The sequence below is a fragment of the Pteronotus mesoamericanus genome, unplaced genomic scaffold, assembly GCF_021234165.1.
Source record: "Pteronotus mesoamericanus isolate MK-2021 breed Mesoamerican mustached bat unplaced genomic scaffold, CSHL_Meso_final scaffold_165, whole genome shotgun sequence".
In the NCBI taxonomy this organism is placed as follows: Eukaryota; Metazoa; Chordata; class Mammalia; order Chiroptera; family Mormoopidae; genus Pteronotus; species Pteronotus mesoamericanus.
The window spans coordinates 7945517-7970551 of NW_026555307.1; the positions used below are offsets into that span (position 1 = coordinate 7945517).

At 37.7% G+C, this 25035-nt stretch overlaps 1 protein-coding gene across 4 annotated transcripts in view; it reads left to right on the forward strand.

Moving 5' to 3' along the window:
- The window catches only part of LOC129083212 (zinc finger protein 420), a 367495-nt gene that overhangs the window by 328739 nt on the left and 13721 nt on the right, over positions 1-25035 (forward strand). For 3 of the 4 annotated variants that reach the window (XM_054589071.1, XM_054589069.1, XM_054589070.1), the window contains exons 3-4: positions 3432-3515; positions 5674-5800. The exons of the other annotated variant lie outside the window; for it this stretch is intronic. In XM_054589071.1, coding sequence (XP_054445046.1) covers positions 3507-3515; positions 5674-5800 — 136 coding nt within the window. In that variant the 5' untranslated portion in view covers positions 3432-3506. The remainder of the gene's footprint in view (positions 1-3431; positions 3516-5673; positions 5801-25035) is intronic. 4 annotated transcript variants of the gene reach the window in all.

Consider the following 25035-nt stretch of genomic DNA (forward strand, 5'->3'; position numbering starts at 1 on the left):
GGGAGGTTGGAGGATGGGTGAAAAAAGTGAAGGGACTTAGAAGTACAGATTGGTAGTTACAGAATAGTCATGGGGATGCAAAATGTAGCATAGAGAATATAATCAACAATATTCTAATAACTATGTATGGTGTCAGATGGGTACTCGTTTTATTGGGATGATCAATTAGTAAGTTGTATAATAGCTAATCACTGACTGTACATATGAAACTAATATTTTAAGTCAGCTGTAATTGAAAAATTAAAAAGTGATTAAAATGGAAAAAAATAGAGTGCATTTCTTTTTGGCAGCATTTAATTGGATCTTGCATTTTTATCCAGTTTGACAATATTTGTCTTTTAATTGGAATATTTATACCCTTTATATTTACTGCAATATTGATATAGTTTGAGTCAAATCCATCATCTTGCCATTCATTTTATAGTTGTCCCATCTGTTCTTCTTTTTTCCTTTTTTCCTGCCATTTGGTTTGAGAGAGAGTTTCAAGATAACAATACTAATTTTTTATTCACCATATAAATACAGAAAAACAATCTTCCTAGAGTTTAGTAGAATATAATTTACTAGGGATCTATAATCAAATTACTGTGTTTTTAAATTCACCTAAAATAACACCTCTCATATAGTTAAGCTACCAACCTGAGAGACAGTTAGGCTCATTTGTTTCATATTGCTTTTACTTTTAGAAATTGTTCCCTGCCTTGATTGAATTTTATTTTAAAAGTACTTAAAATATTTACATATTTCCAAAATTTAAACCACAGAACAAGGTGAATTCAGAGAAGTCTGCTATCCATTCCTGTCCTATCCACCCTGTTTCCTTCTTCCCTATATAGATAACTACCTGTAACTATCTTTGGTTTAGTTTTCTATTTTTAAATGATATATATGTTTATGTGTATATATAAAGAAATGTGTGTGTAAAAATATATATGTATATATATTTTTATTGTCTTCATTCTTAATTAAAAGGAAGGTTCTATGTACACTGCTCTGCACCTTCCTTTTTTTCCCTCACAGATTGATGTATCCCAGAAATCATTCAATAACAGCCTATAGAAATCTTCCACATTCTTTTTTATAGGGATATTTTGTGTGTGTGAGATAGTTTATTCAGCCAGTCTCCTATGGGTGGGCATTTGAATGTTCCTCTTTGGGGCATGTCTAGAAATAGCCTACTTTTTGTTTATTTTAATACTTTTGACATAAATTCTACCTGAATTGCAACTCCAAGTAATACTGTTAAAAATTATTATTATTATTATTACTAGTTTTTTTTAGCAGGCTACTAGGCCCAGGCTGGGTGACCTGGGCTGTTTCCTACTCTCCTTTGCTCAGGGCAGGAGGCAGCAGGGTCCCTTTAGGTGATGCATATGAGGCCCGTGCTACACAGGAGCAGATGCTGGGCTGGGAAAGGTGCTTCGGCAACTTTTTTAGTACTGATGACTCAGGTCTCTTTTATTTGTTTTTTGTTTTTTAAAATAATTTTTTATTTTTCAATTACACTTGACATACAATATAAATCTATTTTTTCTTATATTAGTACAGGTACATGTACACAACCTTTCTTATATTTAGTATTTATGTGGTGTATCTTTCTCCACTATTTTACTTTCAACTTATCAGTGTCTTTACATTTAAAGTCCATTTCTTGTAAAGAGCATATAGTTGGACTTGCTTACTTTGTTTTGACGTCTCTTTATTGGAATCGTTGGACTATTTATCTCTAAGGTAATTGCAATGTAGTTTAAGCCCTATGAGGAAAGGGAGCATCTATATTTGTCTCTTATGAAGAGCTTGGCATTTTTTAGATGTTTATTATAATTTCAGTTAAATTTCTTTGTGCCTCCATCTCTGTGATGAATTTAAAAGGAATTATGATTTTTCATCTTTTTTAAATAATGTCTCTTTTAAAAATTTTATTTATTTATTTATTTATTTATTTATTATTTTTAGAGAGAGGGGAAGGGAAGGAGAAAGAGAGGGATCGAAATATCACTGTGTGGTTCCCTCTTGCACGCCCCCTACTAGGGACTGGGCTCTCCACCTAAGCATGTGCTCCGAATGGGAATTGAACCAGCAACCCTTTGGTTCGCAGTCTGGTGCGCAGTCCACTGAGCCACACCAGCCAGGGCAATTTTTCATCTTATCTGAATTATTTTCGGTTGTTAAAATGGACACAATTATCTATTGCACCCTTCCAATATCTAGAAGTGGAATTTCTAATTAAATATATATTGAGCACCAATATCAATGATTCTCTGTAGGAGCAGTGACTCTTCCTAGGGAATATTTTAGAAATATATTTGAGCGTTCTTAAGTGTTATAACTGGGTGAAGGCTTCTGGCTTTTGAAAAACTAAAGCAAGTCATGGATTTAGGTCACAGGTTAGACAGCTTTTCTGTAAAGGAATAAACAGTAAATAATTTAGGCTTTTTGAGCCATATACTCTCTCTTGCAGCTATTCAACTCTGCCACTGTAGTGTGAAAGTAGCCAAAGACAACATATAAACAAATGACTGTAGATGTGACTCATTAAAGCTTTATTTATAAAAATAGTGGGCCAACTTCTAATCAAGATGTCCTGCAGTGCACAACGAAGAATTGTTCTATGACCTGCAAAATGAAGACATAGCTGATGGAAAAAATGCATTTATAATTATGCAGGTCTAGAACCTCTTACATAAAGCATTTTTGCATGATTTATTTCAAATTGCTGTATTTACCTATTTTAGTATTATTGCATGGTTTTACTATTAGTTAAATATTTCAGGAATGCTAGTTTGTTTGAGGAAGATTGATTGACTTTGTTTTATTCAGAAATTTACTGAGATTTTTAAAAAAAATGAAAAGTTTCAGCACTAATGGCAACACTGCTTATGACATTCGACTTGTGAATATCACATACTTGTAGAAGCCTTCATTTGTAGATACTTAATTTCATTTATTCTGTACACATATTTGTACACACATACATATATAAATATAGCCTTTATTTCAAAATGTCAAATACAAATAAAAATATGTCAGCAATACTTAGTTGAATATTGTCATCATATAAATCTAAATTTGTCCATTTTAAATAGTTGTAAGCATTTATTTATGCCTTTTACTGTAGTTGTTTGATAATTAGTATTTTGAAATATAATAATTGGTCATCTGTATTTTTGGTATAGTATATAAATGTATCATTATCTATAAGTTTTATCTCAGAAATGGTAGAGAATTTTTTGTAATTTTTTTTTTTTTTTTTTTTTTTTTTTTTAGTATAGAGAGCACTGAATTTGACAGGGATAAGAAGCATCACCTATATCCCGCATACTTAGTATGTATTTGTGAATGGGATCAAGAGACAGGAAGAGGAGGGCAACTTAACTCATTTGGAGCTTTGTGAAAAACATGGTCTCATAGTTCTGTTTTCTTCTTTACAGCACTGCCTTTTCCAGATACTGTGCCAAGGTAGCAATCCAGGAGAAGATTGATCATTTCTTACAGATATAAAAATCATGACTCAGGTAATTGGTGTTTTCTCCTGTCCTCTTTAAATAGTCACTTTTTTATAGAGTATGTACATGTTTACATTCTTTATTCCTTAAATTTCTCTTGTAACTGACCCCAGTCAGGAATTTGTTCCCCAGTTTATTCCATTCCTGTAACTGATAATGTCTTCTGTGTGTCTTTCTGATTTAACCTATATTCACGTACAAAAGCTGTTGAGAAACCAGCTGACAGTTTCATGGGAGCTCCCTTGTAGGTAACTAACTGCTTGCCTCTTGCTGCTTTTAAGATTCTCTCTTTGTCTTTTACCTTTGGCATTTTAATTATGATGTATCTTGGTGTGGGCCTCTTTGGATTCATCTTCTTTGGGACTTTTCTATGCTTCCTGGACTTGTATGTCTTTTTTTTCCCTTTTACCAGGTTAGGGAAGTTGTCAGTCATTATTTCTTCAAGTAGGTTTTCAATCCCTTGCTTTCTCTCTCCTCCTCCTCCTGTGTCTATAGTACAAATGTTGGTATGCTTGAAGTTATCCCAGAGGTCCCTTAAACTATCCTCGTTTTTTTGGATTATTTTTTTAGATACTCTAAGTGGGTATTTTCTGCCATCTTTTCTTCCAAATTGCAGATTCGATCCTCTGCTTCATCTAATATACTGTTGATTCTTCTAGTATATTTCTCATTTCAGTTATTGTATTCTTCATTTCTAACTGGTTCTTTTTTTATGGTTTCTATTTTTTTATGCTATTAAAGTTTTCACTAAGTTCCTTGAGCATCCTATAAAAATGAACATTCATTGTTTTGAACTCTGTATCTGGTAGTTTGATTTCCTTCATTTCATTTAGTTCTTTTTCTGGAGATTTCTCCTGTTCTTCCAGTTGGGACATGTTTCATTGTCTCCACATTTTGGCTGTCTCTCTGTTTTTTTACTATGTGTTAAGTAGATCTGCTATGTCTCCCAGTCTTGGTACGATAGCCTTACGAAGTAGGGGTCCTGTGCTGGGCACTCCATATATAGTTGTAATTGAGCTTTGATTGCTGTTGGTACATCAGTGAGAGGGGTTGACTGGGCACAACTGCAGTGGAGGAGCTGCAGCGCTGAGGCTGAATCCATGGTGCAGAACTCACTTCAGTGAGGCTCTGGTGCCCTCCAAGTCTTCTCCATGAGTATGTTCCTTATGGAGGTAGTTGGGTGGTATTTCAGTGTAGTTTGAATATGGCCACTGGATGTGCTGGCTTTGGGAACTTCTGGAAGGTGCAGACCAAGGTCAGCCACTACCTGTGTCATTCCTAGGGCCACCTGGCATGAGCTACAAAGTGTTCTTCAGATGGCTGTTATTTGGCCTCGGCTTAGAGGTGCCCAGGAGAAGCCATGTTATGAACCAAGTCTAGCTACTGCTAGTGTCAGATCTGGGAACACTTAGTAAGAGGTACGTGGCATTTGGAGGCCAGATGCTACTTGTTTGAGGTTGTGAACCTTTGAGAAAATTTAGGAAAGTCTACAGCACAAGCCAACACAGGCCATTTGTATGGAAAAGCCAGTGAAAGAAAACAACTTGGGTAGCCTTGCAAGTTGGATGGGGTAGGGGGCTCAAGGACTTTTACTTCTTTATTTAAAAAAAAAAAATACTTGTTTATTTGTAAAATAGTTCCACCTTTGTTTTTTTTTTTAATTTTTATTTTTTTGTTCATATACATTTGTCTCCACCTTCCTGCCACCATTTTCCTTTGCCCGCCTCCTCCACCTCCCTCCCCCAATCCTTCCCCACTTTGGCTTTGCCCATGGGTCCTTTATGTGTGTAAGGACTTTTACTTCTTAGAGAATAAGAAAAGGAAACTAATTTATTGGGAACATGTGCTATACAGGATACATATTGTACAAGGCGCTTCTGTATGCTATTTCTTTTAATTGAAATATTGCATTTTTAAGTTAATTTTATTTAATTAGCTTTATTAATTCCCAGACTGTGTGTGTAATCAGGAAATGTCTACAGCAACAGAATAAAAAAGAACATGTTGTCACTTCAGAAGCACCAATTTTTGTAGTATCTCATCCATGTAAGACGCTTCCTAGCATGTTTGCTGTTACCTCCATGGCTAAGAGCTCCCCATCGTCTCCCCCTCCATTGAAAAAACATTTTCTTTATTTCCACTACTAGTATTATGTTTGTTGTTTCAGAGATTGGTGATGTTCAGGGATGTTGTCATTGACTTCTCTCAAGAAGAGTGGGAATGCCTGGACTTTGCTCAAAGGGATTTGTACAGAGATGTGATGTTGGAGAACTTTAGTAACTTGGTGTCACTAGGTAAGGATGCCTATTTTGTAGTATTTTAGGCTCTCTTTTTCGAATGGCTGCCTCAACTGATGTTATTTCAAGGTTGTTTTTAAGTAATTAACTGAATTTTTTCTCAAATGAATGTCTTTAAATTATTGGGAGTAGACATAGATAGTTTCTCCATAGGGCACATTTATCTTGTCCAACCTTCATATGTAATTACCTGTCTTCCTTCCTATCTTCTTTCATGGTCAAGGAGCCAGATTTTAATTCTGGGGCCCTTACAATATTGTAAGAAAAAATGGGCTATGTGTTGTTAAAATTTAGACCTGCTAAAGGACCTTACATTAAAAAAAAAAACAAACATATAGATGGGCACTTAGGCTGTTCCCAGCACTTTTGAATTGGTGTTTCAGGATTCTTAGTGTATAATCCCAGCAGTGGGATCACTGGATCAAAAGGCAGTTCCATCTTTAGTTTTTTGAGGAAATCCCATATTGTTTTCCACAGTGGCTGCACCAGTCTGCATTTCCACCAATAGTGCACCATTTTTCCCCACATCCTCACCAGCACTTATTGTTTGTTGAGCTGTTAATGATGGCCATTCTGACTGGTTTGAGGTGCTATCTTATTGTGGTTTTAATTTGCATCTCTCTGATGGCTAGTGATGTTGAGCATTCTTTCATATGTCTATGTGCCCTCTGTATATCCTCCTTGGAGAACTGTCTCTTCAGGTCCTTTGCCCATTTTTTAATTGGATTGTTTGTCTTCCTAATGTTGAATCATGAGTTCTTGATATATTCTGGAGAGTAAATCCTTGTCTGAGGTATCATTGGCATATATACTTTTCCATACAGTGGGTTCCCTTTTCATTTTGATGATGTTTTCTTTAGCCATGCAGAAGCTTTTTAATTTGATGTAGTCCTATAAATGAGTGGATCAAAAAACTATGTACATTCACATAATGGAATACTACCCATCAAAAAGAAAGGAGGAACTCCTACCCTTCAGGGCAGCTTGGATGGAACTAGAGTATTATGCTAAATGAAATAAATCAGGCAGTGAAAGACAAATACCATATGACCTTACCTGTAAGTGGATCCTAATGAACAAATCAAACAAATGAACAAAGTAGAACCAGAAACATGGAAATAAAGAACAAACTGACAGTGACCAGAAGAGAAGAGAGGAGAGAGACGGATAACAAAGGAAAGAAGAGGAAAGGTCTAATCAAGGAACATGCATAAAGAACCCATGGTAATGGATAACCAGGGTGGAGACTGACTGAGAGAGTAGGTGGTAGTCAGGGCAGGGGAGAGCAATGGGGGAAAAAATTGGGACAACTGTAAATATCAACAATTAAAAAATAAAAATAGGTACAGAAATAATATGTTTTTTCAAACAACAGAAGAAACTTATATTATTTGTATAGTGATAGGATGGATCAGTACATTTCTCTAACAACTCCAGTGAACAAAATCCATTGCAACAAGCACATTCTCTTATTTATGTTTCTTTTTATGCTTATCTTTGCTGTGTAAAAACTTTTTAGTTTGATGTAATCCCATTTCTTTCTTTTTTTATTTGTATCCTTTGCCCAAGGAGACATATACAAAAAATATTGTTAAGAGAGATATCAAAAAATTTACTGTCTTTATTTTCTTATAAGAGTTTTACATTTAAGTCTTCAAACAATTTTGAGTTTATTGGTCTAAGAAGGTGGTCTAGTTTCATATTTTGTATGTTTTTGTCCAATTTTTCCAACACCATTTATTACATAGACTTTCACCATTCACTGTATATTTTTTGCATCCTTTGTCATAGATTAATTTATCATATAGATGTGTTTATTTCAGGGCTCTATTCTGTTCCATTGATTTATGTGTCAGTTTTTATATCAGTGCTATGTTGTTCTAAATGATATCACCTTGTAGTATAGTTTGATATCAGGTGGTGCGATACCTCCAATTTTGTTTTTCTTGCTCAATATTTCTTGGCTATTCACTGTCTTTTGTGGACTCATATACATTTAAGGACTATTTCATCTGTGAAAAATGCCATTGGTATTTTGATAGGGATTGCATTGAGGCTATAGACTACTTTGAGTAGTATGGACATTTTATCAATATTTATTCTTTCTATCCATGAGCACCAAGTATGCTTCCATTTATTTATACCTATTTCAGTTTTTCTTTAGTGTATTATAATTTTCTAAGTACAAGTCTTTTACCTTCTTGGTTAAATATATACATAGGTTTTGTTTTTTTTACTTTTTATTTATTTCTTTTTGTTAAATTTTTCACATACATTTGTCTCCATTTACCTGCCCCCACTTTCCTCTGCCCCACCAACCCACACCTCCCTGCCTCAATCCTTCCCCACCTTGGCTTTGTCCATGTGTCCTTCACACCTGTTCCTTGATCTGACCCTTCCCCTTCCTCTCCCCATTACCCTCCTCCCTTCCTCCCTCCCGTCCCTGTCGGTTTCTTCTGTCTTTCAATATTGCTGGTCATACTTTCCTTTCTGCTTCCTTTGCTGATTAGGTTCCACTTATAGGGGAGATCATGTGGTATTTGTCTTTCACCGCCTCGCTTATTTCACTTGGCATAATGCAGTAAATTCTGTCCATGCTGTAGCAAAGGGTAGTAGCTCTTTCCTTCTTTATGCTGAATAGTATTCCATTGTGTAAATGTACCATAGTTTTGTTTTTTTTTAAAGTACTATTAATTATATTTATTTTTTAAAAATTAATAAATCATGTTTATTCTATTACAGTGGTCTCAATTTTAACTCCTTTATCCCCCTCCACCCATCCCACCCCCACTCCCCACTCCCATAGTCAATTCCCACTCTGTTATCCATATCCATGGGTCATTCATACATGTTCTTTGTCTAGTCCCGTCCCCTTCTTTCCACCATTGTCCTCTTTCCCTATCCCCTCTGGTCACTTTCAGTCTGCTCCATGTTTTCATGCCTGTCGTTTATTTTGTTCTTTAGTTTATTTTGTTGAATACAGTCCACTTATAAGTGAGATCATATGGTATTTGTCTTTCATCAACTGGCTTATTTCACTTAATATTCTCCAGTTCCATCCATGTTGTCACAAAAAGTAGGAGGTCCATCTCTCTCTCTTCCTTTCTTTCTTAAATGCAGATTGATTTTATTTATTTTCTAAATGTAAAAGTTAATTATAAAATATTAAAAAAATTTAAACCCACTATAAAGTCTCGGCAATTAAACCAACATGACACCAGCACAGAAATAATCAAGTAGATCAATGAAATATAATGAGCATTCTAGAGACAAATGTATATATCTGTCTAACAATATATAATTAAGTTGATATTTCAAGTCAATGGGTGAAATAAAGCTTATTCAACAAATAAGGTGCATGGTTCACTATTACTTGAAATAGAACAAATATAGAGCCCTAGTTCACACATTATACAAGCAATATTCAGGTGAGTTAAAAATCAATATATAGAATCTAAAGAGTTTTAGAAGAAAATAGAACTAATATTTTTCATGACCTGAAGTAAAATATTCAAACACAGAAGTTATAAAGTAAATATTGACAATATGACTATATTAAACTTTTAACTATATAGTAATGTGTGTGTGTGTGTGTGTGTATACACACACACACAAAAAGTTAAAGGGCAAGTAATAGAATAGAAAAGTATTTGCAACACATCTAAAACATAGTTAATAGGCTTTTTGGGGGTGTTTTTTGGAAAAATCTTCCACAAACCTTTAATCAATACATGGATAAAAAATACCAAAAAGTCATTTAAAGTTTTTTTTAAATACTATAAATAGGCAAGAAATATACTAAAACAGATTTAGTTTCAACAAATAGTAAAGGAACAATTAAAATACATCATTGTCACAATCAGATTAATGAATATTGAAAATACTGGTAATATCAAGTATTGACAACTGTGAAAGGAACTAGGTATCCACAGAAAGTTTTTCTTCATCTTAAAGCAGTCCCTTTAGCATATTTTGCAGTGCTGGTGTGTTGGAGGTGTATTCTTTTAGCCTTCTTTTGTCTGGGAAACTCCTTATTTCCCCTTATCTTTTAATTGAGAGCCTTGCTGGGTCTAGCAGTCTTGGTTGCAGGCCTTTGCTTTTCATGACTTGGAATACTTCTTGCCATTTCCTTCTGGCTTGCAGTGTTTCTGCTGAGAAGTCAGATGTTAGCTGTATCAAGGCTCCCTTATATGTTACTACCTCTTTTTCTCTTGCTTCCCTTAGGATTCTCTGTTTGTCTTTGATATTTGCCATTTTAATGATGATGTGTTTTGGAATAAGCCCCATTGGGTTCCTCTTGAATGGGACCCTCTGTGCTTCCTGGATTTGTGTGACTTTTTCTCTCCTCCAATTCAGGAAGTTTTCCATCATGACTTTTTCAAACAGGTTCTCTATCCCTTCTTCATCCTCTTCTGCTTCTGGTATCCCTATTATACGGATATTATTATGTTTCAGGTTGTCCTGCATTTCTCTAAATGCCTCTTTATTCTTTCTGAGTCTTTTTTCATTTTCTTGCTCTTTCTGGGAGCTTTTTTCTACCTTATCCTCCAGTTCGCTGATTCGGTCCTCAGCTTCATTGAGCCTGCTTTTGATTCCTTCTACTGTGTTCTTCAATTCAGAAATTGAATTCTTCATTTCCTCTTGTCTTTTATTGATAGTTTCTGTGTCCCTTCCTATGCTGATATAGTTTGCAGCAAGTTCCTTGTAGTTTCCCTGTAGTGTTTTGTAATTCTCTCTGAGCTCACTGAGCTCACTGAGCTTCCTTAGAACCGTTGTTTGGAACTCAGTATCTGATAGTTTACTTGCCTCTATTTCATTTAGTTCTCTTTGTGGGGATTCCTCCTTTCCCTTCGAGTGGGGCATATTTGTCTTCCCGTTATTTGTGAGAGTCTTCTCTTTTGATTCTGCTTCTTAAGTTGATCTGTCTTGATCTCCTGACTTTGTGATATGAACTTCTATGGTTGGAGACTGCTGTTTTTTTTTTTTTTTTACTCTCTGGATCTGTGTCTGATGATGTCAGATGTTGACCCTGTCTGACCTTAGGCAGTCTGTCCAAGACTTCCAGGAATCTGCTGTCTCTGGCTGTCTCCTTCAGCTGTTAATCTATTCACTCCGCACTCAGTAGTCCGCCTTAGACAGCTCAGGGCGGGGCGGAGTCCCTCCTGGGGTCGGGGTTATTGGGTCCTTTCACACTGCTGCTGTATGGGGGAGGATTCCACACTGGGATCCCGCCAGCTATTCTCTCAGTTCTCTCCTCAAAGTCTCTATCCCCAGTCTCTCCTCAAGTATCACCAGACTTCTCTGTGTCCTCTTTAGCCAGGGATCTACTGTCTGTGGCTGCCACTCTGCATTCAGCAGGCAGTTTAGACAGCACGAGGAGGGGCGGGGAATCCTACCTAGGAGCAGGGCTATCGGGTCCTTTGACCCTGGTGCCTCTCAGGGGGAGTGGTCTCTTCCTGAGCAAAATGGCTGCTGCCGCGTGGGGGATGAGTCAGCACTGAGTAGCACTGGCTACTCTCCCGGTTCTCGCCTCAAAACCTCCTTCCCCAGTCTCATCATGCATCTCTAGCCCACTCTCCCTGCCTTTGCCGGAGACCAGGGTAGGTGGATGCAAATAAAAATTTTGCATTGGCCCTATAGAAGGCTCTTTGCATCTCCAGTGGCCTGTCTCTGGCAGAGAGCAACCCTGCCGCTTTTCGCAGCTGGCTGTTTTCTTTGTACTTTCTGGGCTCTGGTGCTGTGGACTAGAGATCCCTGCTTTTGTTTTAGACCCTGCTCTTCTCAGGGGGATCCAACTGGTCGATTCAATATCCTTCTGGTGCTGCCGCCCGTGGTGCCACACTTCTTACCAGTTAGATTACACTAAAGCCGATTCTTCTGTTTCCGAGTTTACAAGGCTCCTCTCTCGCTCTTGTTCAGTTGTTTGTTCCAGGTGATTTCTCCCCGATTTATTTGTAATTCCAGGTTGGTCCTGGGAGGAGGTCAGTGTAACTTCCATTCACTCCTCTGCCATCTTGATTCTCCTGTACCATAGTTTTTGATCCACTCATTTACTGATGGGCACTGAGGTTGCTTCCAGCACTTGGCTATTGTAAATTGTGCTGCTATGATCATTGGGGTGCATAGCTTCTTTTGAGTTGATGTTTTGGGATTCTTAGGGTATAGTCCCAGCAGTGAAATTGCAGGGTCAAAGGGCAGTTCCATTTTTAGCTTTTTCAGGAAATTTCAAACTGTTTTCCACAGTGGCTATACCAGTCTGCATTTCCACCAACACTGCACCAGGATTCCCTTTTCTCCACAGCCTCGCCAGCACCTGTTGTTTGTTTATTTATTTATGATGGCCATTCTGACTGGTGTGAGGTGCTATCTCATTGTGGTTTTAATTTGCATTTCTCTCATGGCTAGTGATGATGAGCATCCTTTCATGTCTCTGGGCCCTGTGTATGTCCTCCGTGGAGAAGTCTCTGTTCAGGTCCTTTGCCCATTTTTTAACTGGATTGTTTGTCTTCCTGGAGTGGAGTCATGTGAGTTCTTTATATATTGTGGAGATAAAACCCCTGTCTGAGGTATCATTGGCAAATACATTTTTCCCATATGTCTGGTTCCCTTTTCATGTTGCCAATGTTTTCTTTAGCTGAGCAGAAGCTTTTTATTTTGAGGAAGTACCACTTGTTTATTCTTTCCTTTACATCCCTTACTCTAGGGGACATATCAGTGAAAATATTGCTGTGTGGGATATCTGAGAGTTTCCTGCCTATATTCTCCTCTAGGAATTTTATGGTGTTGCGACTTATATTTAAGTCTTTTATCCATCTTGAGTTCATTTTTGTGTGTGGTGTAAATTGTGGTCGAATTTCAATTTTTTTGCATGTAGCTGTCCAGCTCTCCAAACACCATTTGTTGAAGAGGCTATTTTTACTCCAATTTATGCTTCTTCCCCGTTTGTCAAATATTAATTGACCATAGAGACATGGGTTTATTTCTGAGCTTTCTATTCTGTTCCACTGATCTATGTGTTCATTCTTCTGCCAGTACCAGACTGTTCTGATTACAGTAGCCATGTAATATAGTTTGATGTCCAGTATTGTGATCCCTCCTACTTTGTTTTTCTTTCTCAAAATTGCTGCAGCTATTCAGGGTTATTTATGGTTCCATATAAATTTTTGAAATGTCTGTTCTATGTCTGTGAAATACGCCATTGGTATTTTAATAGGGATTGCATTCAATCTGTAAATTGCTTTAGGTAGTGTGGACATTTGATGATGTTAATTCTTCAAATCCATGAACACAATATATGCTTCCATTTATTTCTGTCTTCCTTAATTTCTTTCTTCAATGTTGTATAATTTTCTATGTACAGGTCTTTTACCTCTTCGGTTAAGTTTATTCCTAGGTACTTTATTTTTCTTGTTGCTATAGCAAAGGGGATTTTTTTTCCTGATTTCTGCTTCTGCTGTTTCATTGTTGGTATACAAAAATGCCTTCGATTTCTGAATATTGACTTTGTATCCCTCTGTTTTTCCAAATTCACTTATTAGGTTGAGTAGTTTTTTCGTGGAGTTTATAAGATTTTCTATGTACACTATCATGTCATCTGCAAATAATGACAGTTTTACTTCCTCCTTTCCAACTGGAAGCCTTTTATTTATTTTTCTAGTCTGACCACTATGGTTAGGACTTCCAATACTATGTTGAATAGAAGTGGGGAAAGCAGACATCCTTTTCTTGTTCCTGATCTTAGTGGAAAAGCTTTTTGTTTTTGCCCATTGAATATGATGTTAGCTGTAGGTTTTTCGTATATGTGGCTTTTATTATGTTGAGGTATGCCTGCTTTATTTCCATTTTGCTGAGTGTTTTTATCATAAATGGGTGCTGTACCTTATCGAATGCTTTTTCCGCATCTATTGAGATGATCATGCGGTTTTTGTCTTTGCTTTCCTTTTTATGATGTATTACATTTATTGATGTGTGTATATTGAACCATCCTTGGATTTTGGGGATGAATCCCACTTGACCATTTTGGAGACCTTTTTAATGTATTGCTGGATGCAGTTTGCTAATACTTGGTTTAGGATTTCGGCGACTATTTCAGCAGTGATACTGGCCTGTAGTTTTCTTTCTTTATAGGGTCTTTATCTGGTTTTGTGATTAGGATGATGCTGGCCTCATAAAAAGAGTTTGGGAGTCTTCCCTCATCTTGGATTCTTTTTTTGGATAGTCTGAATTGAAGAATACAGTAGAAGGAATCAAAAGCAGGCTGGATGAAGCAGAGGATTTAATCAGTGAGCAGGAAATGGAAAAAAGACTCATAAAGAATGAAGAGGTGTTTAGGGAAATGCGGGACAACCTGAAATGCAATAATATCTGCATAATAGGGATACCACATGGAGAACCTTCAATAGTCTGAGAAGGGCAGGGGCTAGCTCTTCCTTAAATGTTTTGTAAAATCCTCCTGTGAAACCATCCAGTCCAGGGCTTTTGTGTGCCGGGAGTTTCTTGATTATAGCTTCAATTTCCCCAGCTGTTATCGGTCTGTTCAAGCTTTCTGTTTCTTCCTCCTTCAGTGTTGGAAGATTATACTTTTCTAGAAATTTGTCCATTTCATCAAGGTTTTCAAATTTGTTGGCCTGTAATTGCTCATAGTAATTTCTTACAATCCTTTGTATTTCTGTGGTATCAGTTGTTATTTCACCGCTTTCATTTCTGATATTATTTATTTCGGTCCTCTTCCTTTTTTTCTTGATGGGTCTGCTTAAAGGCTTTCGATTTTGTTTATTTTTCAAAGAACCAGCTCCTAGATTGTTTGATCCTTTGAATTGTCCTTTTAGTCTCTATATCATTCAGTTCTATTCTGATCCTGATTATTTCCTTCCTTCTACTTGCTCTGAGATTTGTTTGTTGTTGTATCTCCAGTTCTAGAAGTTGTAGTGTTAGGTCGTTTATTTGAAATTTTTCTATCTTTTTTAGGCAGGTCTGTGTTGCTATCAACTTCCCTCTCAGGACTGCTTTTGTTGTGTCCCACAGGTTTTGGACTGTTGTGTGTTCATTTTCATTTGTTTCCAGAAACTTTCTGATTTCTTCTCTTATCTCATTATTGACCCATTCATTGTTTAATAGTGTGCTATTCAGTCTCCAAGCCTTTGAAAGTTTTTGAGGTTTTTCCTTGAGGTTTATTTCCAGATTAAGTCCTTGTGGTCCGAGATACTGCTTCTTATTATTTCAAGTTTTCTGAATTTGTTAAGGCTTGTTTCCTGTCCTATTGTGTGGTCTATCTTTGAAAAATTTCCATGTGCATTTGAAAAGAATATGTATTTTGCTTCTTTGGGGTGAAAGGTTCGATATATGTCAGTTAAGTCCATTTAACTTTATGCATGATTCAGTTCCATACTACCCTTGTTGATGTTTTGTTTCGATCTGTCCGTTTTTGACAGTGGGGTGTTAAAATCCCCTACTATCAGTGTGTTGCTGTGTATATATTTCCTGAAGTCGTCCTAGGTTTTCCTTATATATTTGGGTGCTCCTATGTTGGGTGTATTAAGTTTACAATGTTTATGTCTTCTTGATAGACTCTTCCTTTAAGTATTATAAAGTGTCCCTCTGGGTCTCTTTTTATGGCCTTTGTTTTGAAATCTATTTTGTCTGATATAAGTATTGGTACCCCTTCTTTTTTTTCTTGTCCATTTGCTTGGAATATTTTTTTCCATCCATTTACTTTCAGTCTGTTTAGGTCCTTTGTTCTGAGGTAGGCCTCTTGTAGGCAGCATATTTGTGGTCATGTTTTCTTACCCATTCAGCTATCCTGTGTATTTTGATTGGGGCATTTAGTCCATTTACATTTAGAATTATTATTGATAGATACTTATTCATTTTTTTCCCTTTGTACCTGTGTTCTTCTCTTTCTCACTCTTTTCCTTCAGCTTCTTAAACCAGTCCCTTTAGCACATCTTGTATTGCTGGTTTGGTGGAGATGTATTCTTTTAGTCTTCTTTTGTCTGGGAAACTCCTTATTTCACCTTCTATTTTAATTGAGAGCTTTGCTAGGTAGAGTATTCTTGGTTGTAGGCCTTTGCATTTCTTTGCTTGGAATATTTATTGCCATTCCATTCTGGCTTGTAGTGTTTCTGTTGAGAAGTCAGCTGCTAACCCGTTTCAGGGCTCCCTTGTATGTTACTACCTGTTTCTCCCTTGGTGCCTTTAGGATTCTTTCTTTGCCTTTGATATATGCTATTTTAATGATGATGTGTCTTGGAGTCGGCCTCATTGGGTTCCTCTTGAATGGGTCCCTCTGTGATTCCTGGACTTGTGAGACTTTCTCTCTCCTCCAATTCAGGAAGTTTTCCATCATTACATTTTCAAATGGGTTCTCTGTCCCTTACTCCTCTTCTTCTCCATGTGGTATCCCTATTATGCAGATATTATTGCATTTCAGGTTGTCCTGCATTTCCCTAAACACCTCTTCATTCTTTATGAGTCTTTTTTCCATTTCCTGCTCACTGATTCGATCCTCTGCTTCATCTGGCCTGCTTTTGATTCCTTCTACTGTATTCTTCAATTCAGAAATCATATTCTTCATTTCCTTGTGTGTCTTATTGATAGTTTCTATGTCCTTTTTCATGTTGATATAGTATGCAGTAAGTTCCTGTTGGTTTCCTTGTAGTTTTTCATAGTTCTCTTTGAGCTCACTGAGCTCATTGAGCTTCCTTAGCACCATTGTTTTGAACTCAATGTCTGATAGTTTACTTGCCTCTATTTCATTTAGTTCTCTTTGAGGGGATTCCTCCTTTCCCTTCTAGTGGGTGGTGTTTCTTTTTCTTCCCATTACTTGTGAGACTCTTTTTTTTTTTTTTTTTTGCTTCTCCTTCTTAAATTGATCTGTGTCGACTTCCTGACTTTGTGGATTGAACTTCTGTGGTAGTAGGTGGGTCTTTTTTTTCTCTTTTCTTTCTTGATCTGCCTCTGATGATGTCAGTTGTTGACCCTGTCTGACCTTAGGCAATCTTTTGAGACTTCCAGAAATCTACTGTCTGTGTCTGTCTCCTACAATTGTTAATCTAATCACTCTGCCCTCAGCTCAGGTTTAGGCACCTCAGGATGCCTCCTGAGGGCAGAGCTATCATGTCCTTACAGGCTGCTGCCTCTCAAGGAAGTGGTCTGCCTGAGCAAGGTGGAGATTGTGGAATGGGGAAGGATTTAGTACCAGAATCACCCCATCTACTCCCTTAGTTCTCTACCCAGCACCTCCGACTCTAGTCTCTCCTCAAGCATCTCTAGGCAGCTCTGTGTCCCCTTTAGCCAGGGGTCTACTATCTCTGCAGGCTGCTCTGCACTCAGCACCCAGGGCTGCACACAACTCCTGGCCAGGCAGGAGTGTCCTGAGAGCAGGGGCATTGTTTCCTTTACTGCTGCTGCCGCTTTGGGGAGTGGCCTGCTTGAGCAAGATGGAGACTGCAGAGTGGGGATGGAGTCAGCACCAGGAACCCCCGGCTACTCCCTCAGTCCTCTCCCTAATGCCTCCATCTCCAGTCTCTCCCTGAGGGTCTCTAGACAGCTCTGTGTCCCCTTCAACCAGGGATCTACTATCTCTGTTGGCCGCTCTGCACTCAGTACCCAGGCCTGCACGCAACTCCTGGGCAGAGTGTTCTGAGGGTAGGGCTATTGTTTCCTTTATTCCTGAGTGAGATGGAAGCTGTGAGTGGAGGTCAGTCATCACTGGGTCCCCGCTCACCACCATCTCAGTTCTCTCCCCAAAGCTTTCCTCACCAATCTTTCCTCAGGCTCCAGCCCACTCTGCTCCAGCCTCTGCTCAGAGGCCAAGGAACGTGGCTGCCACTGCAAATTTTTGCTTTGGCCCTTTGAACATCTCTTTGCATCTCCAGCTGCCTATCTCTGGCAGAGAGCACCACTATGCTTTTTGCAGTTGTCCTTTATCTGTGTGCTTTTTTGGATTCAGATGTTGAAGTCTAGGGTCCCCACTTATGATTCAGATCCTGCTCTTTTTAGGGGGATCCAAATGGCCATTTCAATGTCCCTCTGGTGCTGGCATCCGTGGGCACCCAGCCCACCCTCTTAAGCCTCCAACTGCATTTCTCACCTGTTCGGATGTGTGAAAGCTGATTCCACTGTCCCAGGCTCCAAGGCTCCTCTCTCGCTATCGTTCCGTTCTACTTACTATTTTTTTTTATCTTTCCCTGACGTTCAGGTCAACTTTACAGAAATCCCTCTGAGACCGAGGTCTGTAAGTTTAGTTCCTATGTTTTCTTCTAGACATTTTGTTGTTTCAGCTCTTATATTCAGTCTTTAATCCATTTTGAGCTAATTTTTGTATATGGTGCTACATAGCAATTTAATTTTATTTTTTTGCATGTGGTTTTCTAGTTTTCTGAGCACCATTTATTGAAGAGACTTTTTTTTCCATTGTATGTCTTTGGTTCCTTGTTCAACATTTAGTTGCCTATTTACATGTAGGGTTATTGGCTCTCAATTCTATTCCATTGTTCTGTAGCCTATTTTTCTGCCAATATTATACTGTTTTAATTACTGTAGCTTTGTAGTATAGTTTCACATCAGTGAGTGTGACATATCCAGCTTTGTTCTTTATCTCAGGATTGCTTTGGTTAATCTGGATATTTTTTGGTTCCATATAAATTTGAGGATATTTTATTCTATTTCTGTGAAAAATCCCACTGGGATTGCATTAAATCTGTATATTGCTTTAGGTAAAAAGGCCATTTTAACAATGTTCCAATCAATGAACACAGAATATCTATCCGTGTGTGTGTGTGTGTGTGTGTGTGTGTGTTTTCTTAAGTTTCTTTCAGCAATATCTTGTAGTTTTGAGTGTACTGGTCCTTCATGTCCTTTGTTAACATTTTTTCTGAGGTATTTTATTCTTTTTGTTGCAATTTTAAATGGAATTGTTTTCTTTATTTCTATTTCTGAAATTGTGTTATTAGTATATAGGAACGGAAGAGATTTGGTACATTGATTCTGTAATTTGAAACTCTTACTGTGTTTATTGTTTCTAAGTTTTTTTGGTGGAGACTTTAATGTTGTCTATACGTAGAATTATATTGTCCACAAATAGTGGCAGTTTTACTTTTTGTTCCCAATTTGGATGCCTTTTATTATTTTCTTTGGCCTGATTGCTCTGGCTAGGACTCCAATACTATGCTGAATAACACTGGTGAGAGTGGGCATCCTTGACTTGTTTGTGATTTTAGAGGAAATTTTAGTTTTTTACCATTGAGTATGTTAGCTGAGGGTTTGTCATAAATGACCTTTAGAATGTTGCAATAACTTCTATACCCATTTTATTGAGAATTTTATTCATAAATGGATATGTTATCTTATCAACAGCTTTTTCTCTTTTTAAGATTTTATTTATTTTTAGAGAGAAAAGAAGGGTGGGAGAAAGAGAGGGAGAGAAACATCAATGTGTGAGAGAAACATTGGTCAGTTACCTCTTGCAACCCCCAACAGGGTATCTGGCCCACAGCTGAGGCATGTGCCCTGACCAGGAATAGAACTGGCTTTGTGGGACTATGCCCAACCCACTGAGCCACACCAGTCAGACCCAAATGCTTTTTCTTCATCTATTGATATGATTATGTCATTTTCATCTTTTATTTTGTTAATGCACTGTTTTGCATTGATTGATTTGAGGACGATGAACTGTCTTTACATGCTGGAATGACCTCTTCCTGAATGTGATATATGATCCTTTTAATGTATTGTTATTTTCCATTTTTTTAAGATATTTGTATCTATGTTCATCAGCAATATTGGCATGTAATTTATTTTTGTGTGTTTCATCCTTGTCTGATTTGAGTGTGAGGGTAATGTTGGCCTTGTAGTATGTATTGGGAAGTATTCCCTCTTCAGTTGTTTGGAAGAGATTGAGAAGGATTATTAAATGTTCTTTGAGTTTGGATAGAATTCACCAGTAAAGCCATACGTTCCTGGGCTTTTGGTTTGTGGGGGAGATTTTTTGACTACTGTTTCAGTTTCCCTGCTAGTGGTTGGCCTATTTAGGTTTTCACATTCTTCACAATTTAGTCTCATAGGTTGTATATTTCTAAGAATTTGTCCATTTCTTCTAGGTTGTGGGATTTGGTGGTGTATAGCCTTTCATAGTATTCTTGTGTGGTCCTTTGTATTTCTATGGTGTTTGTTGTAACTTATCTATCATTTCTGATTTTATTTTTGTTTTTGGTAGAAGAGCTTTCTTGTAATACAGGTTTTATGGTGATAAATTCTCTAAGATTTTGCTTGTCTGGGAAAGCCTGTATTTCTCCTTCATATCTAAAGAATAACTTTGTTGGATACATCATCTTTGCCTGATGGTTTCTCTTTTTCAATATTTTGAATATTTCTTTTCACTCTCTCCTGTCTTGCAATGTTAGAACTGGAAAATCTGATGATACTGTAATGGGCTTTCCTTGGTAGGTTACGTTATTTTTTTCTGGCTACTTTGAGAATTCTTTGTCATTAATTTTTGGCAATTTGAATAGTATGTCTCTTGGAAAAGGACTTTTTGTATTGATATAATTAGGTGGTCTGTTAGCTTTCCTTAAAGTCCAGTTCTTTCCATAGGCTTGGGAATTTCTCATCAATATTGTTTTTTTGAGTAGGTTTTCTGTTCCCTTCTTTCTCTTTTCTTTTTATACCCCTTATCTTTATATTGTTCTTTTGATATAGTCAGATAGTAGTCATGGAGTTTTTAAAATTTTTTTAAACTCCTAGTCTCTCTTCTTCCTTGGTCATTTCTAGGTTTCCCTATTTGAGCTCGCTAATTCCCAATTTTATCTTGTTTTCTTTATTTCCAAAGCTCTCTAATGCATTCCTCATCTCGTTTATTAATCTATTTAGCTCCAGAATTTCTGTTTCTTTTTTTATAGTTTCACTGTCTTTTGTAAAGTACTCTTTTTGTTTATTCATTGTATTCCTGAGCTCTTTGAACAGCCTTTCTGAGTTTTCTTGTATCTCACTGAGTTTTGACACAGCTGCAATCTTGAATTCTCTGTCATTTAAATCATAGTCTTTCATGACTGAGTTTGATTTCTGAAGACTTTGTTTTGTTTTTGATACTCCCAGGTCACCTTGGGTTTTTCATGGTACTTAATGGATTTTGTCTGTGCCTGAACATTTGAGGTAGTGAACTCTTTTCTTGTTTATATATTGTTTTACTCTGTATATTTTAGCAGGTTAATAGGTAGGGTACTTTCTCTTGTTTTCCAATAGATGACGCTATAGCACATATTTTTGTTTTTTATCACCTTTCACTTTCTGTGCCTCTGGGATTAGGGTGGAGTGACATTGGTTAAGGAAAATGCGGGTAACCACTGCGGTGGTGAGGTTCCCCTCTTTGATGGGCGTGCCTTGGTTACAGGGCACCATTATGTGGAGGAGCATAGTGAATGGTAGAAAACTGGTTTTGTGAGCTCACAGCACTACTTCCTTTTTTAATAGTGGCCACTGACCCCACTGTGTTTTTGGAGATGTCTACACTGTCTAGTAGCTCTGCCAGGATTGGTTGGGCAGGGAGTTAAGTTTACAAATCAGGGCTCTTCCTCTGCTAGCAATGGCTGTTGGCACTACTGTACCGTTTGGGGTATATCAGCTTTCTACCAAGCTCTACCATGATGGGTGGAGCAAGGGAGGCAAATTGGTCATTTTGTGCCCCCCACCCCCTGTAACCAGCAATGGTTATTGCCCTGCCAGCATCACTGTGCTGTTTAAGCCTCTCAGTCACCTCTACTGGGCTCTGTAGTGATGGGGTGGGGAGAGATGACTTTTTCCTGAAGGTTACTGCTTTTGCCCCTCTTATGTTTCAGACCATAGTGTGAGGGCCACAGGGCAACTTCTCTACTGCTCCCATACGCACTGGAGCTGTCGTGGGTGCCAAACTGCATCCATGGCCAATGTCCTGTCCTTCCTCCCATTCCTCCTCTCCTACTTATTCCAATATACCCACTTTCAGAGGTACTGATATATGGATCTTGCAGTTGTGTGTGTTTGTTGAGCAGGGGATCCTTTGTTAAGCCATAGTTGTCTCATTCATAAATTTAAGGGGGGTAATAAAAGAGTCTACTCACTCAGCCATCATGCTGATATCATTCCTTTTTGCTACTTCTTACAATAAAGCTTTTCAAAAGCATTTTTCATGTTCCCTACCTTCAACTCTTGCTCCATGCTCTGTTAAATGTGCTTTAATCAGAACTTGTACCCATTACTCCACCAAACTATCCTGTGCAGATCATTAGTAATTTGTTAAATCAGAAATCACCATTGTACTTCCTCTTTCACTATTTGACACAATTGATCATTCCTCAAAACCAAAACATTACTTCACTTGGCTTCTGGAATTCTACTTTTCTAATTTTTCTCTTTCCTCATTGGCTGCCCCATCTCTGTCTCCTTTGCAATTTCTTCTCATCTACTTGACTTCTAAATTTTGAGGTGCCTCAGGGCTCAATCTTCAAACTTCCCTTTTCTTTCCTTGTCTTCCTTTCTCATTTGAATCCAAAGACCCTCTCAGCCTCATCAAATCCCATAGTTTTAAATGCCATCTATATTTAAATGACTCCCAAATGTACATACCTAATCCAAATATCTTCTCAGAACTCCATATTTGTACATATATCTGTCTACTCAACATCTTTATTATATCAAATAGTTCAAAACCAAACTCTTAATACTCTCTCCCAAACCTGCTCTTATTACAATGAGTTCCCTGTTAAGTGGAACATTCATTGCTCTAGATGCTCAGGTAAAAACACTTAATTTCCTTTACTTCTTTTTCATATTACTTGTTCAATCCAATCATATCTCACTTTCTCCAACCCTTTCTCCATAATCACCTTGTCTGAGCCATGTAGATTATTTCTGTAGCCTCCTAACTTCTATCTACTCAGTTTTTGTACTTTCAATTATCTGTTATTTTTTAATTTCTTTAATTTATAAATCATATTTATTCTTATGTTTGTCTCAATTTTTACCCCTTTACCCCCTCCACTCATCCCACCCCGCCCCCTCTCCCACAGTCAATTCCCACTCTGTTGTCCATGTCCATGGGTCATTCATACATGTTCTTTGTCTAGCCCTTTCCCCTTCTTTCCACCATTGTCCTCTTTCCCCATCCCCTCTGGTCACTTTCAGTCTCCTCCATGTTTCCGTACCTGTGGTTTATTTTGTTCGTTAGTTTATTTTGTTGAATAGAGTCCACTTATAGGTGAGATCATATGGTATTTGTCTTTCACAAACTGGCTTATTTCACTTAGCTTATTATTCTCCAGTTCCATCCATGTTCTCACAAAAAGTAGGAGTTCCATCTCTCTCTCTTTCATTCATTCTTAAAGGCACATTGATACTATTTACTTTTTTTTGGCAATAGCAAAAAATCAGAATTTATTAATTTTACCCCACCTAAAATATATACCTTGTATATATCCTTCCAGATTCTTTTCTATATATGTATGAAATCTTTTTAAAATTAATTTCTTTATATTATCAAATATATTTGACTCCGCCTACCCCCCACCACTTTACCTTGTCCCCTCCCTTCCTCCCTCCCTCAACTCTTCCCCTTTGGTTTTGTCCATGAGTCCTTGCTATATGTTCCTTGACTTCCCCCTTCTCTTCCTTTTCCCCTGCACTCCGCCCCTCCTTCCCTCTTGTCTCTGCTGGTTTCTTTCCTTACAATGTTGCTGGTCTTATTTTCCTTGCATCTTTGTATTGTTGGTTAGGTTCCACTTATAGGTAACATCATATGGTATTTGTCTTTCGCCCCCTGGCTTATTTAACTTAGCATAATGCTCTCCAGTTCCATCCATGCTATCGCGAAGTTTAGTAGTTCTTTTTTCTTTCTGCTGCGTAGTATTCCATTGTGTAAATGTACCATATTTTTTGATCCAGTCATCTACTGATGGGCATTTAGGTTGCTTCCAACACTTGGCTACTGTAAATTGTGCTGCTATGAACATTGGGGTGCATAGGTTCTTTTGTATTGGCATTTTGGTATTCTTAGGGTATAGTCCCAGCAGGGGAATCACTGGATCAAAAGGCAGTTCCAGTTTCAGCTTTTTGAGGAAATTCCACACTGCTTTCCACAATGGCTACACCAGTCTGCATTCCCACCAACAGTGTACCAGTGTTCTCTTTTCTCCACAGCCTTGCCAGCACCTGTTGCTTGTGGATCTGTTTATGATGACCATTCTGACTGGTGTGAGGTGGTACCTCATGGTCATTTTGATCTGCATTTCTCTGATGGGTAGTGATGCTGAGCATCCTTTCAAATGCCTCTGGGCCCTCCATAGCTCTTCTTGGAAAAGCATCTGCCCAGATACTTTGCCCGTCTTTTAATTGGATCATTTGTCTTCTTGGAGTGGAGTTGAGTGAGTTCTTTATATATCTTGGAGATCAAACCTCTATCTGATGTATCATTAGTGAATATATTTTCCCATATGATTGGCTCCCTTTTCATTTTGCTGACGTTTTCCTTAGCAGTGCAGAAGCTTCTTATTTTGATGAGGTCCAACTTGTTTATTCTTTCTTTCCTTTATGCCCCTTGCTTTAGGAGACATATCAGTGAAAAAATTGCTGCGTGGGATATCTGAGTATTTCCTGCCAATGTTCTCCTCTAGGACTTTGATGGTGTTGCGACTTATATTTAAATCTTTTATCCATCTTGAGTTTATTTTTGTGTATGGTGTCAGCTGATGATACAATTTCAATTTTTTGCATGTAGCCGTCCAGCTCTCCCAACACCATTTGTTGAAGAGGCTATTATTGCTCCATTTTATGCTTCTTCCCCCTTTGTCAAATATTGGATGGCCACAGAGACCTGGGCTTATTTCTGGGCTTTCTATTCTGTTCCACTGGTCTATGGGTCTGTTCTTGTGCCAGTACCAGATTGTTTTGAGTATAGTGGCTGTGTAGTAGAGTTTGCTGTCCGGTATTGTGATCCCTCCTACTTTGTGTTTCTTTCTCAAAATTGCTGCAGCTATTCGGGGTCGTTTATGGTTCCATATAAATTTTTGAAATGTCAGTTCTATTTTGTGAAATACGCCATTGGTATTTTAATAGGGATTGCGTTGAATCTATAAATTGCTTTGGGTAGTATGGACATTTTGAGGATATTAATTCTTTCAATCCATGAGCACGGTATACGCTTCCATTTATTTGTGTCTTCCTTAATTTCTTTCTTCAATCTTGTATAGTTTTCTGCATACAGG